We start from the raw sequence: 18,274 nt of genomic DNA on the forward strand, positions 1-18,274 counted from the left end.
GGGATGTCGGGGTGCCCCGGCTGGTCCCACCCCTGCGCGGCGCTCCCCGCCCCGCGGCCCCGCTCCTCCGCCCTCCCTGACGTGTGGCGCTGGCAGCCCGGCCGGTTCCGCATTCCCGACCCCTCCCCGCAGCCCAGGGGCCGCTATATAACCGGGGCTGATGCAACCCACCCCGCCGCCTGCCACAGCCTGCGGGAGGCGCGCACCGGGGCGGCGAGCGGCGGCGGGCCGAGGCGCCCCGGCGGCGGCCGGCACCGACATCGGCACCCGGCGGGGCCCGGGGGTCGGGGCAGCGGCGGAGGCGACGGGGCTGAGCCTGCAGCCCGCGCCCGGCCCCTACGGCCGGGCCCCGCGGGCACCCCGGCATCCCGGCCGCCCTGCACGGTGGGTTGGGTGCGGGCGGGGGACGCGCCGGGCGGGCCGGGACTGCGGCAGGGGGCGGGCGGCGCGGGGCTCCGCGGGGGTGGCGGACAGCGGGGCTGGGCTGGGGGCGCCCGGAGCAGCATCCCGTGCGGGCGGCAGCGGGCAGGGCGCTGCTGTGCGGGCGCTCCGCGGAGATGCGGGCAGACCCTCCGCGGGGGCGGGCACAGCCGCATGGGAGGCTCGGAGCGGGGCTGCTACCCCCGCACCCGGCGGCGTGCGGGGGCTGGGGCTGCCGGCTCCGGGCTCTGCCGCTCTGCGGGGCGGCGGGGGCGGCCTCCCCGCTTTCGGCGCTCGCTGCCTCCGCTTCACCTGCTGGCCGGGCGCGCAGGTGAGGGGCGCGGGCTCCCTGCCTGCCGGGCGGGCTGCTTGTCGCCAGCCGTGCCTCCAGCCCGGGAGGCCCGGGGAAGGAAAGCGGCCCTGGAGGCGCCCCCACCGCGCGGTCCCAAGTCCGCTTTAGCAGTCAGGCATGGAGTTGAATGGAAGTTGCATTCTTTTGCACGCTCTGCTCCAGGAGGTACTTTTCTTTTTTTCCATGGAAGGGAAATAGGTTTGAGAGCAAATTGGGGGAAAGGGAGAAATACCAGGGGAGCAAGAGCCACATTATGTTTCCATTTTCCTTTAATGAAGGCCCTGTGGAGGTGTATTTGAAAACACAGGGTCTCCTATGCCTTCAAGGAGGGTGAGAACACTGTGCTGGCTGGTTCCAGGGCCATATGCAGCGTATGGTGGCCAATGAAACGGGGCCTGGCTCGTTCTCTTGCTTGTCTTGGCAGCCTGCTCCATGGCTTGCATTACCAGCCCTGGAACACAACCACTGCCAAACTGTGTGTGTGTGTGCTTGGACTCCAAGAGCTCAGCAGAAGCAAATGCTTCTGCAGCTCAGATCAGGATTTTAAAGTTAGTTTTGAGAAAACTTGCTTAAAAATCTCCGTCTGGAGGCTCTTGACAGAGTCTGCCCTGGGAATTTGTTGGTAAAAGCTTGTATGAGGGCATCTGTGAATGCCAGTCTATGGAGTTCAGATTCTTAGTGTGATTCCTAGTGATGTAAAAATTCAAAAACCTGCCCATCTAGGGGATGTGTGTGTGGGTGCAGGAGCTGCCATCCACACCATTACTGGGTCATGCAGCAAATGGTTGCTCCTGGTGTCTGGGGAATCAACAAAATCTGCTGAGTTAGTGTGCAGGTTATTGCCTCTGCTTCCTCACTGAGACACCTATGGATGGTTTCCCTGCATCTTCACAGTTGAGTATTTCCCTCCTTACAGGATGCAAAGGTCTCTGTGCTGCATTCCTTGTCAAGGAAGAGTAAATACTCATTCAGACCTCCTTCCTCCTCCTCTCCTGTCCCTCTGAGCATTGTGTCCAACTGCTCAAGCAGCACTGAGCATCTGCTCTGTGGTCTCCTTCCCTGTGCAAGCATTTGCTACTTCAGCTGCATTGCCTGGGCCAGGTACTTGGCAGCATGCAATGTCTTGAATGTGAAGCTGTGAGAGGCTCTTTTCACTGCAGTGGCTGTTCGTAGTGGGCCTGGCCCCAAGAGCAAGGGAGGCGTGGGACCCCTTGCCAGCATGTGTGTGTGTCCTGCAGTGCCAGTGCAGCAAGGAGGGGGGCACTGCAAACCTGATGCCATCTGTCTTTGGCTGCATTTCTCAGTTGCTTGGACTGTCCAGAGTATCAATCCAAACATTGCAGGCTATTTTAACATGCAGTCAGGAAGCTGAAGGCACATATGGGCCTCTCAGCTGAGCAGTGCTGCTGCAGACCAGCCAGAGCTGGCCTTTATATGGATTAGAGGTCTTTGTGGATGACCCTGGTATTCAGGGCATAATTTTGGGGAGTTTGTAGGGGGGGTAGGGGCTGTCATCTCTGAGGCCATCCTTTGTGCTGGAGCAGGATTGTCTTCTTGAAGAAGATTCTAGCCCTGACCACATGCGGTTATGGAAGGTCCTGGGTAATTTCAACAAGCCAGTTGTTAGGCTGCAGCTCAGACATTGTGGTTTTCTCAGACCAGGATATTCCTTCCTTCTCAAATCCCTTTGAGCTGCTTCAGGTACAAATAGGATAGCTTTTACCTTCCTGCTCTGTACTGCCATCCTGGTGAATGGCAACCAGTGGGTGGTACAGCCTCAAATAATTAATTGCAATACTAATACTGTGATAATTAATGGCTTTTTTTTGCAGTTATTGCAATTAACTATTGCAGTGAGGGAGCCTTGATGTGGTAAGTGCTGTACAAACCCTGCTGTCACAGGTTGCTTGGAAGTCAATCGCTGCATTGCAGTGGTGGGAGCAGCTAAACTGGAGCTTTTTGCTGCCCTGTGAGGGTACAGAGAGAAATGCTCAGGGAAGAAGGTCTGTGAGCTGACTGCTTTGCTAATGGCAAATGGGGATGATTTCTAAAGCTGAGCACTGGAGAGCCAGTATTCCCCTCCTCTCCTAAAAGGGACAAGGAGTTGAAGCATTAGACAGGCAGGTGTGGAGGCCTGATGGTGAGACTCAGTTGGACAAGGGGCTGCAAAATGGCATTTCTGCCAATGAGATACTATCTGCTCTGGGCTGCCCTATTTGCACAGTGTAGGAAGCTCTGAGCTTGCCTGATGGAGAAGAGGAGGGAGGGCAGCAGGGCTCTCTGCATTCCTGTTTTTAGAAAGCTTTTCATAGCCCTCTGTCTGTCAATGACTCGGATGTTCCTTCTGCCAGCTAGATGTGCAGGACTGAGCCAGAATGTTCCCACTCATGAAGTAGGCTTAGAATTCCACCTCCTAAAGAACAGCTCTTCATAGCTCCTTCCTCTGTTCAGCACTGTGGCCCCCACTCACTCTGTGAACTGGGGGTGAGAGGTTACATGTGTAGGTGTTCACATACCCTACAACTCTTCTCCCACCACATGGGGCTGCCTGTGGGAGGAAAGGAACAGCAGGAATGGCAGCTCAGAGTGTCTGTGGATGTCTTTGGACCTGCAAACCTAGAATCTGGTTATAGAAGCTGTTCTCCCTCCTGGGATGGAAATGGGGTGTGGAGGTACTGCAGTGGGTAGTGGGGTATTTCAGTGTCCTGCGTTCTGAGGTGGTGTGCTCCACCTCAGTGCACTTGGTAGGCCTCGCTGTGACCATGCCTTTAACTGGTCTTTAAACAAGGGGGAATTTCTGTGATGCCATAAAGCATTAAGTAATGTTAGGTGTTCAGTAAAGGGAGAGCATGCACATTTTTATCCCAGTTGGTGTCACTGCAGCTTTTCAATATTCTATAGGTGGTGGGTTCCTTGGTATCAACAGGTGCAGCAACTAATGACTGAATACACCATGGCTGTTGTTAAGGATGGTTGCTCCATGTTTACCAGAGCTACTTCACGGGTATCTGAAAAGACTGGCTGCCCTCAAAGGGTTTGTCTGCTACTGTGTTCTGATGTTTGGCAGATAACTTTGACAGTGATCACTGTGGTGCTTGGCACTGGCCCTGCAAGGTACTGCTCTTAACAGTGCAGAGCAGAAGCAGCTAGCCAGAAGATATGACTATAAGGTGCGACTCAAAATGAAATACATCAAGAGCAGATAGAATCGTGTGGCAATGAGAGAGTATCTTGTTTTGGACAGCAGAAGAAAGCTCTAATTGCACAGCAAAGTACTTGTGGCACTGGGAATATGGGGTAGTGTCTTTCTGCCTTCTTCTGTTCCCACTGGGGCCTGGAAGTGGAAGAAGGTCTGTAGGCTTCAGACCATCAGCACTCTGCAGACTTATCAGAAGATGGAAAAAAGCAAGTGGCTCAGAGCTTCAGAGAAGGAGTGATGCCAACTGCCCTGTCTTTGTTTAGGAAGTTACATTCTTAGGGCATGAGAAGTTGGGTATGTCAGGAAAGGGCTTTCATATAAATCATCCTTCTGCTCACAGAAGGAACTAGATAGATTCAGTGTATGACATAGAGACTGATGTAGCTTGATAGCCAGGAGCTAAAAAATAGTTTAAAAATGGCAATAAAGCCAGAGTAGAATCTTAAGGAACTAGAATTTGGTAGCACTGCTTCTGATGTCCAAAGCAGAATTATTATTCCCTGCTGGCCAGGAGCAGATGAAAGGCCAGTTACTGTGACTTTGGTGCTCCAAGACAGTACATACAAATGGCAATATTGTGCTAGGTGCTAACACACTGATAAAGAGATCAGATTGCATGTATGGTGGCTTAGAGACTTCAGCAGTGCTCTGATGTGTGGCAGCTGACAAGTAATGGCAGGCACCCAGGCTGAGCCTGCAGAGAGAATACCAGGCAAGCATGGCCTTTTTTCTGCAGGCAGCATGGAGAAGGGCTGGTAGGACAGACTATGCTCTAGTGCAGTGCTTAATATAGGCAAAAGAGAAACATACTGGTAGGTACAGTGTGTCAGAATCTGCTGGCTGGCAATATTAGATGCTAGACTGGCTCTCTGAGCATCAGAAGGCTACTTGGATCAAGCATTATAGATGTCAGCACATCTGAAACAGCTTATGTTGTAAGAAACTGATTGTATTATAGACAGCAAAATTGAAAATAAGGCTTCAAATGGCCCTTACTCTCACCAAGGAAGCTGACACCAGAGACAAGGCAGTAATAGCAAGTTAAATGGAAGTGTGACTGTCAGAGCCTGCTTTGGGATGTCATGGTCGTCTCTGCAGAATGATGCTCTTGATGCAGCAGTAGCAATCACATTGGGTTTATAAAGAAACAAACAGCACATCTGGATAAGTGGGGATGCATAGGATGGTGGATACAAATTGGGGCAGTCTATGTGCAGAGAATTGAATGTCTGATTTCAGTGAAGGTAGGCATTCCTGTGCCAGTTTTAGTCTGTGGGTAAGAATAGCAGTGAAGAGGTGGCAGGAGGGGTGTGAATACAGGCTAGCAACTGGAGTACAAGCCCCCAGGGATACTGCATTATATGAATTATGCCTGTGCACATTAGATTTATGCTGTAACTGCTGAGCAAACACCAGCTTCTTAAAAAAAAAAAAACCCAAAGCCAAACCTGAAAAAGCAGCAACCAAATCAGTATATGAAGAGAAAAAACCCAAGCCATTAAAAAAATAAAAAACAAAAAACCCCAAGAACATAAAGATTAGAACTGCAAGAGAAAGAATAGAAGAATATGTGGGAACAGTGTCACTGAGGAAGCTGAGCAAATGTGTGGGACAGAAACAACTTGGTAAATCTTCTTCCCTCCAGGTTGTGTTTTCCAGAAGATAACAGACTCTGGCAATAGGAGCAAAACTAAGAGTAATGGGTGCTGCCTTTAAGAAATGTTAAATCAACCAGTGTCACAGACTGCTGACCATAAGGATAGAATTGGGGAACAAAGCACACAAACACTTGAAACTGGGAAAGATGCAGCAAAACCAAGGTGAGCAGAGAAAGCTACTACTGTCAGCTTTTTGGGTATGACTGCTGATAAAATAACTGAGTTTAATGAAGCCACTGGAAGAACAGTGCCAAAGCAAGGATGCAAAAGTTGCTGCAATTATCAGGAGGGTTTACAGACATTTCGGCAAGAGGTTAAGTCTTGTGTTACAGCATTTTAGCCAGAATAAGGGAGTGTAGAGGCGAAGCTAAGGAAATTTGAATCTTGACCTGTGAAATCATGTGTTGACCAGATTTTTGCTGCAAAGATAGTTGCTGAACAGAGCAATGAATGGCATAAGCTACTCACTCATCATTGAACTGGAGTTGTAAGAAAGCCTTCTCTGTTTCCTAATTCACTCTGGAGCATCTTGATGTCATGACACAAAATGATGAATAGTATTGCTGCAGAAGGCAGAGTTATGGTGAATGTAAACTCAAGAAGCTGGTGTCATGCTGATCCAATGTTCATATGCAAGACTTGCTGTGGGTTTCATTTTGTGGAAAAGCATAGCTGATAAATGCACATACAAAGGAATTGTATGATACAAATGTAGGACACTAGAAAATCGGGTTTTACTGAAGACATGACATTTCCAAGCTTGTGTAAAGAGATGTTGAAAGACCACCTGGCTTTGAGGAAAAAAAGTCTGTTATTAATCAGTTCTGAAAAGGAAAAAACCTAATAAGAATCCCCACTGTGTTGGAAAGTGAAGGAATACAGAGGTGAGTTGGTTCATGTGCCTTAGAAATAGCAAATGCTGCAAGGGAATATCCAGAAAGGAAATAAGAATTGGCAAGGCACCAGCTGTATTCACCCCATCCAGCAAGATGTGGCTACTGAAGAGCTGCAACTTCAAGGTCATAATCAGATCCTGAACTCTGAAGTTTTGCCCTACTGTGTGAATGTGGTACAAATGTGGTGGAGCTGTAGGTAAGCATGTCCATATCTGCCAGGGTAACGACTTTAGAAGGAAGATTGAAGTATTAGAATTCCATAGTCTGGCTTTTTTTACATGATCCAAGTACAACTTACCTCTGGCACTCACCAGAAAAGAATGGGAAAGCATCTGGGACTTCAGATGAAAAGAAAGTTGTGCTTATATTAGGAAGAAGCAAAGGAATGGAACAAACTTGGAGTTTGAATCCCTCCAGCCAGTGGGAGTGGCAGTGCCTGGGGTTGAGGGCCCTCAGGTATTGGGGAGGTGATCTGTTACTGCACCCCTGCTACAGAGAGGGATGGCACCTTTCCTTTTCACTTCCATGGTTATAGCTCTGATGGGAATGGTGTAATGTGCCTCTCCAAGGCCTAATTCAGCTTGACTCTTGACAGTTCTCAATGTGCTCCCGACCATTCTAACCCCTGAGCAAGCTCTCACTTGTAAAAGATACTTTTCCCCCTTTCCACCTTGTTCTCAGCAGGTTTATGGTTTTTCCAGAAGGCTTCTGGCACTTTGGTTTGATCAGCTTAAAAAATAGTTTACACTGATGTGGTTGTGATGTGGGCTTTGGCACTGTACTTCCTGGATCCAGGATAAATTTTTAGAATGGATTTTTCCTTGCTCCTTATTTCATAAATTGCAGTGACCCTATACTCAGTCTGCCTGAGCACCTGGACTGTCTAGCCTGGGTACTGTCAACTGCATGTCATGATGAAATGAAGAAATTAAGCACAGCATTTCCAGCCAGTCAAGAGAGGGGATTGTCATGCTCTGCTCCACACATGTGTGGCCTCACCTTGAATGCTGTGAGCAGTTTTGGGCATCTCAATAAAGAAAAGAGATTAAGCCATTAAAGACCATCCAAAGGAGGACCATGAAGAATGGTGAAGGGCTGGAGGGGAAGCCACATGAAGAGTGGCTGAGGTCACTTGGTCTGTTCAGCCTGGAGAAGAGGCTGAGGGAAGGCCTCACTGCAGTCTAAAACTTTCTTGTGAGGGGAAGAGAAGGGGCAGGCACTCTTGTGACCAGTGACAGGATTCAAGGAAATGGCATGAAGCTGAGGCAGGGGAGGTTTAGGTTGGATATCAGAAAAAGGTTTTTCATCCAGAGGGTGGTTGGATGCTGGAACAGGCTCCCCAGGGAAGTGGTCACAGAACCAAGCCTGGCAGAGTTCAGTAAGTGTCTGGACAGCAGTCTAAGGCATATGGTTTGACTCTTGGGCTATCCTGTGCAGGGTCAGGAGCTGGGCTTTATGGGTCCCTCCAACTCAGCATATTAATGAATAAATTTAAACCAAGTCCTCCAAGTCCAGAATGGATTTTGGCATCCAGTGCTGGGATCAAGTAAATTCTCATCTTGAAGCCTGTGAAAGTGTGGGTCAGGGCTCCAAATCGAGTCTGTAAGAGACTTCAAGTGGATGCTCATATACTTTTGCTACTGATTGTTTTTTCTATTATATTTTTTAAATTTTGACATAAACTGTTCAAGCTGGGGATGGACATCTGTGGGATTGCTGGTGAGGGGTGTGCAGCAGCTGGACTGGGCTGTGCTACTGTTGGCAGATGTCTTCCCCAGTGCCACAGCATGTCACCTTGGTGGCAGTGTCAGGGAAATGGCCAGCTCTGCAGTGTATACATCTATCCCAAAAAGGTGGGCTGAATTTAACTCCATACAGCTCTGTCTTGTGGCAGGAGATCCTGGGAAGAATCTCTAGATTCCCTCCCCTTTGTCATGCCACCTCATTGACCCAGTGCCTTCCTGCTGGAGAGGGACATCTCTGAGGAAGGTGGTAGGGATTTAGTCAAACTCCCTAAATAACTCGTGTTTTCCTATCTTGGAGCGCAGCCTAAGGGTGTGATGGTGCTTGTTTCTGGAGGGGTGAAGCATCTTAGCCATGTGTAGGCCTGAAAGGAAGAGGAGGGAGGTGGTGTGCAGCTTCAGAGCCCAGCTGCATTGGGCATCTCTGGACATCTTACAAGATGTTGGTGCAGATTGTGGTACAAGATGTCAGTACAAGATTCCATTGCAGATGTGGAATTGCAGTTTTCTAGTTTAGAGGTCTCTGTAGAAGAATGAATACTTTGCATCAGTTTAGGTCCTTTCAATCTCAAGGAGTTGACCTGTAATCTTTTCTGAGGTCAAGCATCATTACCAAATATTTTCTCTTTCTTTTCTGTCACCAAATGGGAAGGAGTCCATTTCATCAGATAGTATCACTTCTCTTGAGAAGTTACTTGTCTCTTTCCTGTCTTCTCTTCAGGCTTTAATAACCTTATGCAGCTCACCTCCTCCCTGCCCAGCTTCCTCTCCCCACAGCAGTGCTCCCAGCACTGCTGAGCACTGGCTTGTTTTCCCCTTTCTGGTCTCCTAAAGGATGACTGGAACAGAGGACTTGATTCCTGGTTGCCACCTCTTTATGGTTTCTGTCCTGCTGCATCTGGTTTCCCTGCTCTTTCTCAAGTCTTCTTGGTCACAGCTGAGCAAACCCTGCCAGGGGACATCTCATGCTGACACCTGTACCTCTTCATTGGCAGATGAGACTGTATGGCAGCTCACAGCACATTGCAGCTTGTAGGCACTCTCTGCTGCAAACCATTCTGTCTGTCACACCAACAGAGCTTGCACAGCACCCGTGCTGGATGCTGTGGAGCTTGCATTAGCCTCTCTGCCCTTGACTAGCCTCTATGCTTGTTTTTCCTTCTCTTCTGCTGCTTATCTCTGGTTCCTTCACATTAACAAATATATTGAATAATCTCTTGGGGAAAGAGATGTGCCAGCACCAAGAAATCCTTAACTTCTCTGTTTGCCATGATTAACCCTGTTCAGCCTGCTCCCACTGATTCCACCAGAGCAGGGCAGCTGGACCAGGCAATCTCCAGAGATCCCTCCCAGCCTCAACTGTCCTGTGATTCTGTGATCCAGCAGTTCTATCTCACATGCAGCTTTACTCAAGTTTTCAGCCTGGTACTGGCATAGATGTGTCACCCTGGGATGGCAAGTGCTGAGCAGTTGTGGCAGCTGGCTTGGCTCTGTGTGTGTGTGGGTTTGCACGAGTTGTACTGTTACCTGGTCTCTCAGCAGATGAGAGTGGATGCTTTGGAAAGAGCAGGGCAAATGCATGTTATCCCTCATTTAATGCTCCTCTTCTCACACTTGGTGCTGTGAGAGCCTCCGTGAGTTTCTCCAGCTGTTGAAACCTGCTTTTTGACTGGCTCTTGTGGTTGGAGGAAACTGCACAGTGGGGTTTTGGGTCCATTCCTTTAGTCTGTTTCTCTCTTGGCATTGCTGCTCTTTATCCCTGCTGTGTTGGTGTCCCCTGTGTAGGGGCAGAATGGGGTGGATGCCTGGAGGCTCCTACAGTGTGCTAGGACTTCTCTGAATGGGCAGAGCAAGGAGAGCAGGGGCAAATGGCTGCTGTGCGGACAGAAGTTGACTCTGAATGTTGTAAACAGGTAACTTGTGATTGTCCCAGGCCAGGTACACAGCAGGGATGCATCTGCATTGCAGCCAACAACCATCTGCTCCCATGGCTTTTGGACTAATGTAACAGCTCCAGCTCTATAGACTTACCATTTTAGGTTTAATTTTATTATCTCATTGCTGCTTGTTCTTCATACTCATTGATAACTCCCTTTCTCCTCCCTGTAAATGTCTTGCTGAAGTTTGCCCTCACCCTATTCTCACTTTTTTTCTTTCATGATAGAAGAGGACTTTTGACCCTTGCACCATTTCCCTTCCCCTCCAGCCTTTGTTTCCTCATGTCTGTGCTGAGAGATGTTTATACAGTGGCGGGTTTTTTCTTGCAGTTTTATCCATGGTCTTTGTGTGCTGTGTCCTGGCCCTGATCAGTGGCTGAGCCTGCCCAGAGGAAATCCAGCCTAGGGCATTTTATGGTTCTCTTTGTGCCACTTTCTCTTTGTACTAATAATCCACACATTAATTAATCAAAACTCAGTTAAAAGCAAACCTTAATCTGCTGTATTCCAGAGAAAGGTGTCCACAGCATCAGTGTCATTGCAGTCAGCTCCTGTTCTTCTGGTGCTTTGCCTCTCAGGTCTCTTCCCTTCCCGACCTACACCTCAGTAGCCTATTCTTCCTGACAGGATTCATGTAATTTATTTTCTGTCATACAGATTGTGCTTATTCTCTGCCTTTCTCCTTCCTGGGGGAGAACATCTGCCTTCCTTGATTCATGCCCCTGTAGGTGATGACACTGTAGCATGAGTTTGCCTTGTGCTGTGTCAGGGGGCCCTGTAGCTGGTTGTAATGGGATGTCTCTGTCCCCCTGCAGCCTAGGAAGCCGTTTCCCCTGCTATGATGCCAGGGCAGATCCCCGACCCGTCCCTGACGGCCGGCGCGCTGCCGGGGCTGGGCCCCCTGACGGGACTGCCTGGCTCCGCGCTGACCGCCGAGGAGCTCAAGTGCGCCGACATCCGCAACATCGGGGCCATGATCTCGCCGCTCCAGTTCCTGGAGGTGAAGCTTGGCAAGAGACCCCAGCCTGTCAAGAGTGAGGTGAGTGTTGGGGGCTGCTGGCTGCACTCGCCCTGCAGCGCTCTTGTCTGCACTTGCTGGGTTTCTCTCCTGCCCGTGCTTGGCTGTCACAGCAGGGTGGCCAGCAGTGTGTTTTGTGAGCACCTGTTTGGTGTTGTGCATGCATACTGGCAGCTGCTCCACTAGCTGCCTCTGCTCCCAGCCTGATTTTGTGTCTCTGTGTGTCAGCGGTAGCCTCAGCATCCCAGACCTGGCTGGTCCAGTGCAGCAATTGGCAGCCATCTGAACTCAAACTCTGTGTGTGGAGTGGGGTCTGCTGCAGCCAACATGTCCCTAGGCTGGGGTGTGAACCCAGAGTAGAATTCACACAGCCTTGTTGCTTCTGGCATTGGTGTTGCCCCTTCATCAGGGATGGGCTGTGAGGACGAGCACTGTGGATCAGTGACTCGGCCTGTGCCATGGGTGCTGCTGGCTGGGGGCTGCCCCTGCCCCATTGCTTGGGGTGAGCCCTGGCTTCACCTCGAGTTTCCTGGGATGGGGAAAGTGGGTAGTTTCTGCTGCCATGTCAGGACTAGAGAGGTACTTGGACAGTGTTTTCCTCACATGGCTGTCCCATGTGTTGCTTGTCCAATGTTTGACTCTGACTGAGCTGGTGGTGAGTGTTTGCACCTCTACTGCCTGCAGATGGAGCTGGGAACCCACTGTTTGCAAGGTCCCTCATTGGTGAGGGTGCTGGCTGCTGTTAGAAGGTCCCATGAACAGCCTCCTGAGCTGAGCATTTGATCTGTGTGGGTTACCACAGATGATGCCATATGATGATGAGGTGATGTGTCTCTCTGGAAGCTGAGCAAGGAGGTGCTAAGATGATGTGAAAAGCTGCCTGTGATGAGCTGTGAGCTGAAGGCAGTAAGATAGGAGTTCCAGGAAGCAACCTGCTCTCCAAGTGGTGCTGACACTTGATTTAGCCCAATTTTTTGGCAGAAGCTCAGCAGCAGCCAGGCTCACCTGTGTAGAGCATCTGTGTTCTTTCTCCCCAGCTGTTTGAGGTTGACTCCTGTGGGTAGAACTGGCATGATGTAGTCCATCTGATCACCTTGCACAGGAGCTCTGTGCCCAAAAGAGTGTCCAGTTAGCTTGTGCAGCCTGGAAGTTGCTTGGGAAGGACTGGACAGCTCTGCAATGGGAAGAGCTGAGGTTAGGATACTGTGGGAGGCCATTGTAAGGCCCTGGGGGATGCTAAGGACTTTCATTTGTCTATGGGCAAAACAGTAATGGATTTGCAGCTGAAGCCAAATTCTCTTCCAAGCTCTTGGCCTGGGTATTAATGCAGCAAATGGTCTGCAGTGCCTGCCTTCCTTCATGGGTTGGGGAAGAAAGAGGGTGACTGTGGCTATGCTGTCTTCCTGGGCCCAGCTCCTTTCCTGGGGCATCTCGGGTGCCTATGAGCTGGCCCTGCAACTGCTGCTTTTGCTTTTTGTGGGCATGGGTTTGTGATGTCACTGGCATCTGTGTAACAGGGACAGGACTGTTCTGCCCCACAGGAGGTGCTGGAATTGCTGAATGTCCTCTGAGCCAGCTGTTGAGGCACCATGTAGAAGAAAGATAAAACCCACTGACAGCCCTTGCACTGCTACCTTCCATGCAGGTGGTTCCTCCCATGCATGGCCTGTGAAGCTGAGGAGCTGAAGACAGCAAATGGAGCTGCCCTTGGCAAGGCTTTGCTGCAAAAGCCTGAGGGAGCTGAAGCAGTAGCTGCTTATCCCATGAGTAGCCAAGAAGCTGCCCACGCACAGTTTTGCAATGCAGCCTGCAGCTGCTTTCCTCTTGCAGGGCGCTGGAGCCCAGGAATGCTGGGTGCTGGCGTGCCACTCTGTGCTGCCTGGGAGCACAGGCTGCTTGCCATGAGCCTGGGCAAGGCAGCTGGCTCTGCTCTGCTGGGGGCACCAGCATCTCCTGGCATTGGGGTGTTTGTGCACACAAAAACCCACCCAGTAGGTATTGGGTGCTGGCCTCTCTGCAGGGTGATGGAGCCCCACTGGGAAAACTGCTCTCCTCTTGGACAGGTGTAGGCAGGTGCCTCTGGGCTCCTCCACCACTGTATCCCACCTGGGGTGTTCCCTCTGGGATTGAGCCCTGCCCCTCAGGCAGAGGATCACTTCAGTCTCTGAGTCTGGCTGAAGCAGTTCAGGAGGCATCCCCCAGACTTCAACCCACAGGGATCCCCTGGAGATCAGCTGCTGGGACATGCTATTGGGTAATACATTATCACTGTCCCATGTGCCTCTGAATAACATCCTAACCCCGAGCACCAGGGCTGTGTCACCTTTTTGAACTGAAATCCAGCAGAAGCAGATGGGGAAAACTTGCTTTCTTGAAGAAAACTTCCATTCCCAGTGAATTTGTGGACTCCTCATACCTGGAAGTGTTCAAGACCAGGCTGGATAGGGCTTTCAGCAAGTGCTGTACTGGAAGGTGTGCTTGTGGCAGGAGGATTGGAACTAGGTGATCTTTTAGATCTCTTCCAAACCTTTCTAAATTTCTACGAAGGTACAGGAGCTGTGGTCAAAAAGCAGAGCCAAGAGTTCAAGCTGCTTCTGTCTGTGTTGAGCCACCTTCCTTGGATCTGTTCTCCATCTAAAGGACAAAGACCTTTGCTGGGCCCTTTCTAGGGTCAGAGACAGACCATTTATTCTGTAACTCTAGTTGAATGGACCAACAGGACATGGAAATGTTGGGTGGTTCCCAGGGCTGGTGCAGTTGCTGATTGCTCTTCCAGTTGCTGTTACACCCCAAGATGGACTTTTGAAGCCAAGTTTGGGGGTGGTTTTTGAGCTTTGGAGCTGTGAGCACATGCTACCTCTCTGCATCCTCCTGGTAATCCTTGAACTAAAAGGCCAAGAAGCTGTCTTATGGGTAGATTAGTAGCTGGTGAATGTGCAGAGGGGAATTTCATCTACCTTGGTGTCCACCTCCTCTTAATCTCTGTCAGGAAATTTTGTAAGACCTGGTAGTGGATTGTAGAGTTAGTGCCTTGCAGATTACTTCTGCTAACCTGTCACATCTAAGTTACATGGCTGCAGTGTGAGCTGTCCATTTCTGACTGGATTTAGGGGTATCAGTGCAGTTCCCATCCTAGTTCTCCCAAGTAGGATACACTGGTGCATCATGACACTGCCTTGGCAAAGGAATGGTGGCAGCCTGGCATTATGGAATTCTATGCATAGCTTGTGCTGGCTTTGCTTAATATTTTAGCCCCAGCTAAAATAGCAGCTTTGGTATAATGCTTGCAAAGTAAGGTAGAAGAGATGCAAAACTGTTAGTGCTATAAGCTTAGACATTGCCTTCTATAGCATGCTATGTGCTGTGTATTGGATATTCAGCTTATTTAAGCTACCCCTTCACCCTACCTTTGCTGAGTCCCACTTTTCATCCAGTCCTTGTGCATCACACTGGGATGTTTTGATTAGTGGGTTTTGGATGTGGTGACTGTTAGCAGTGTGCACAGTCTGTGGATGATGGCACCTGCAGCCTTCATTACCATCAGGCAATACTGGTGTGTCTACATGTGGAGTGGTCTTGTGGCCACTGGGTATCAGTCAATAGGAAATAGGCAGTTCAGTCTGATACCTCAAATTTCAGAAACTCAGGCCAAATGTGTATGAAGGCACTGGGGACCTTTTCTTCTCTATTCATGCTACAAAGTAACTTCACAGGGCTTTTCATCACCCAGATTTTTCTTGAAGGAGTTAGTTTGTGTTCTTGGATGTAGGCATGCCATAGGCTATTTACACAGGCTTTGCAACATACATCCACAAATAATTTGATTATGGGTTTCTAGCCCATAGGGTTATAGGGTATAGGTCTCCCTCTCTGTGCTCCCACAAGGTGGAGGTAGAGGCTGTAGCAGCAGCACACCTGGTTCCAGTGAGGTTGTGGTGCTGGTGGCCTGTGACCAGGTGGCTGCCACATTGCCCTGCCAGGGGTGGGGCTGCAGTGTGCTCACCCCGACCTCCTGCCCCAACCCACACCTGCTGGCTCTGATCTGGGTTTCTCTGTCTTGTTGTAGCTGGATGAGGAAGAAGAGAGGAGGAAAAGGCGCCGAGAGAAAAACAAAGTAGCAGCAGCACGATGTCGTAACAAGAAGAAGGAGAGGACGGAGTTCCTGCAGCGGGTGGGTGCCCCAATCTGTCCCAAGGCACAGCAGGGACCTCCCTAGAACAGTGCTCCAGCTGAGGGCAACATTGCCTCCTGAACTGTCCCTCTGCTACCCCTTGCTCCAGTGCCTTTCTCTGGGAACATACAGCCCCTGCTTTTCGTGAGGCTGTGAAGGTGGTGGCCATGTCCATGCTCAGGCAGAGCTTACCCCTGGTGCCAGGGCGAGTGGGCTGGAGGCTGGCCCCGGGCTTGTGGTGAGAGAGGGATGATAATGTCTCTGCCTCAGTGCTGGAGCAGAAATACCTATATGAGTGTTGCACAGGATGGGCTGGCACTGTGCTGGCCCCTTGACCGAAGTCCTAAAGATTTTCCCGCTCAGAGGCTAGATGCCCATTCCACCCCTACCCCCAAGGCAGAAAAACTGTCACAGCACCTTGCTGCTTTTCTGCAAACAGTGGGGAGACATGGGTAGGTGAGACAAGGAGTCATTTCACAAGGACATGCCCTTACAGATGGGCTGGGTGAAGACTTACATGTGGGTTTGTTCCCAAACGCCAGGCCACAAAAAGCAGCCAGGCAGAGGTTTTGCTGGGGTGCAGCAGAGACTTGTCCCAGGTAGTGGCTGTGTATTTCTGTGTAATGGCACTAAGTAGCACAAGGCAGCAGGGCTGGGGATGAAATGCCTGGAGGGAGGTGATGCCTTGGCAGGTCTTCAGTCTGCTCCCCTGCTACAGGGGCTGAGGGACAGCACTGAGCAGAGGTGGCATGTTGGCCAAATTGTGTCTTGTATCTTGTCCTGCTAGATAAAGTCACATGCGGTTGTGTTCCTGTCCTGCTAGGAGTCTGAGCGTCTAGAGCTCATGAATGCTGAGCTGAAGGCCCAGATAGAGGAGCTGAAACAGGAGAGGCAGCAGCTCATCCTGATGCTGAACCGGCACCGTCCCACCTGCATCGTGCGGACAGACAGCATCAAGACGCCCGAGAGCGAAGCCAACCCCCTGCTGGAGCAGCTAGAGAAGAAGTGAGGGTGGCACAGCGCCAGGAGGAGGAGACAGTGGCACAGGGTCTTCCAGGGTTTTTAATGTATGTACTGTATGAAGAACTGTGCACCCAGGCCTGGTGCAGCCAGGACCCAGTGGGCTTCCTTGGGAGCTGTGGACCAAACATGGGAACGGAGAAGATCAGGAACCTGCCAACCCATGTACTCTGAGGCTGGACCTGCGAGCAGAGCTGGTGGTGCAGTGATCCCTCATCACAGCCCTTCAGCCTGCTCTGAGCCCTGGGACCCACAAAGCCACAGCGTGTCCTGCGAGGACCACACAGCCCGTGGGTAGCAGGGGCTGCAGGCTGAGGCGTGGCATCTGTGCAGTGCCCACCAGCACCCTGCCCAGAGGCTGCCACTGCTCCCGGCACACGCTCCAGAGGGAAACCCAAACCTAAGAACCACAAACACTTGATGCAGCCCCATCTGGTGGACAGGCCTGTTGGGGCTCGGTGGCGCAGGCGCCCCCCACAAGCACACTCAGTATAATGTTTACAGCCCAGCTGTCCGTGTCGGCCGTGCTTTTGAATGCACATTTTTACACTTTTTTAAAGTATTTTTTACAAAGTTTTTATACAGTGATCTCTATATGGATTTATATAATCACTAGATGTGATCCCATAGAAATGTATGTTATAATGGTCTGTTTGTTACAAACACATATGCCACAGTTATCTCCATTGTGTTACTTGTCTGGTAGCATCCAGCTCCTTTCCTGGCCTGCTGGGAAGGGGGTCCAAGCTGCCTTCTGCAGTGGTGTCGCTACCCTCTCCATCCATGTATGTCCTTCATAATACTCAGTTCTGTATCTCTCAGTAAATGTTACCTTTGCGTATGCTGTCCTCCTGTAGCTCTGTTTGGATCAGCACTGTGGCAGGGCTGGACAGGCCAGGTGTGCTCCTGTCTGAGTGGCACAGTGGAGGAGATCCCAGAGCTGGTTTTGGTGCTTGTGTTAGCAGCTGTGGGCCAGGAGAATTCACCCTAGAAAGCTGGGAACCATAGAGGCAGCTCTGATTATTGTCAAGAAAGAAGTAGCTCAATGCTGCACCAAAGACAATAGGAAGGCATGGCTTGCCACTTGGAAAGGCAGAGGGAGACCATGTCATCCTTAACTGGTCCTTTTGTGTTTCAGTCTCAAATACAGCAGTTTTAACTCATTTCAGGGATGAGAAAGAAATAGGGGAGCTATCACAATGTCCTTGTGCTGGTGATCCATTCATGTGCCTTTGTGCTTCCTTCTGCCCAGACTGGAGTTCATGGCTCAGATCTGACCTATTCCTCATCTGCTGCAAGGAGCCAATGTCCATTCTTTGAAAAACATGATACATCTGCCTTTCATTAAGCTCTGCTGAAAGGATGCATGTGCTGGGCCTCCTTATCTTTTTTTTTTCTCTCTGCAAAGTGCACATGGTAATAAATTCCCTCTTTGGTCAGCGGGAGCTCCCTGTGGATACCAGATGATCCAGGCATCTTATCCACAGGCATCTTGTACTTTTTGCTCACCTGGAGAGCCTGTGTGCTCATCTCCACTCAGGAGGCTCTCACTCATCTACTACACAGCTTCCAGCAGCACTGGCAGTGCTGTGGGTGCAGGTGCTGGCCTTTCTCTGGCAAATGGCCACATTGCAGTAAAAATTTCTTCCATGAAAACAGCTGGCTTGGAAGAGAAATAAAAGGTGCCCTTTGAAACCCAGCATGCTAGAAGCAGCTAGCAAAGGTAGCACCAGTGGAGTGATGTATCTACATCAGTTTAATGCTCAGCTATGCCAGCCAAGGCTTGGGCAGGAGCTGAATCCTAGTACTGCCCAGGGGTTGCAATGAGATTGTCTTTAAGGTCCTTCCTAACCCCATCCAC

General features: G+C 50.5%; 1 protein-coding gene across 1 annotated transcript; it reads left to right on the forward strand.

Annotated features, from left to right (window-relative positions):
* Window positions 1-164: 164 nt before the first annotated feature.
* On the forward strand, window positions 165-17,254 carry JDP2 (Jun dimerization protein 2). The gene is made up of 4 exons (XM_056493490.1): window positions 165-384; window positions 11,020-11,243; window positions 15,289-15,393; window positions 16,217-17,254. Exons 2-4 carry the CDS (start codon window positions 11,043-11,045, stop codon window positions 16,400-16,402), a joined length of 492 nt encoding a protein of 163 aa, XP_056349465.1. The 5' UTR covers window positions 165-384; window positions 11,020-11,042; the 3' UTR covers window positions 16,403-17,254.
* Window positions 17,255-18,274: the final 1,020 nt, after the last annotated feature.

Source organism: Oenanthe melanoleuca, chromosome 5, assembly GCF_029582105.1.
Source record: "Oenanthe melanoleuca isolate GR-GAL-2019-014 chromosome 5, OMel1.0, whole genome shotgun sequence".
Classification (NCBI taxonomy): domain Eukaryota; kingdom Metazoa; phylum Chordata; class Aves; order Passeriformes; family Muscicapidae; genus Oenanthe; species Oenanthe melanoleuca.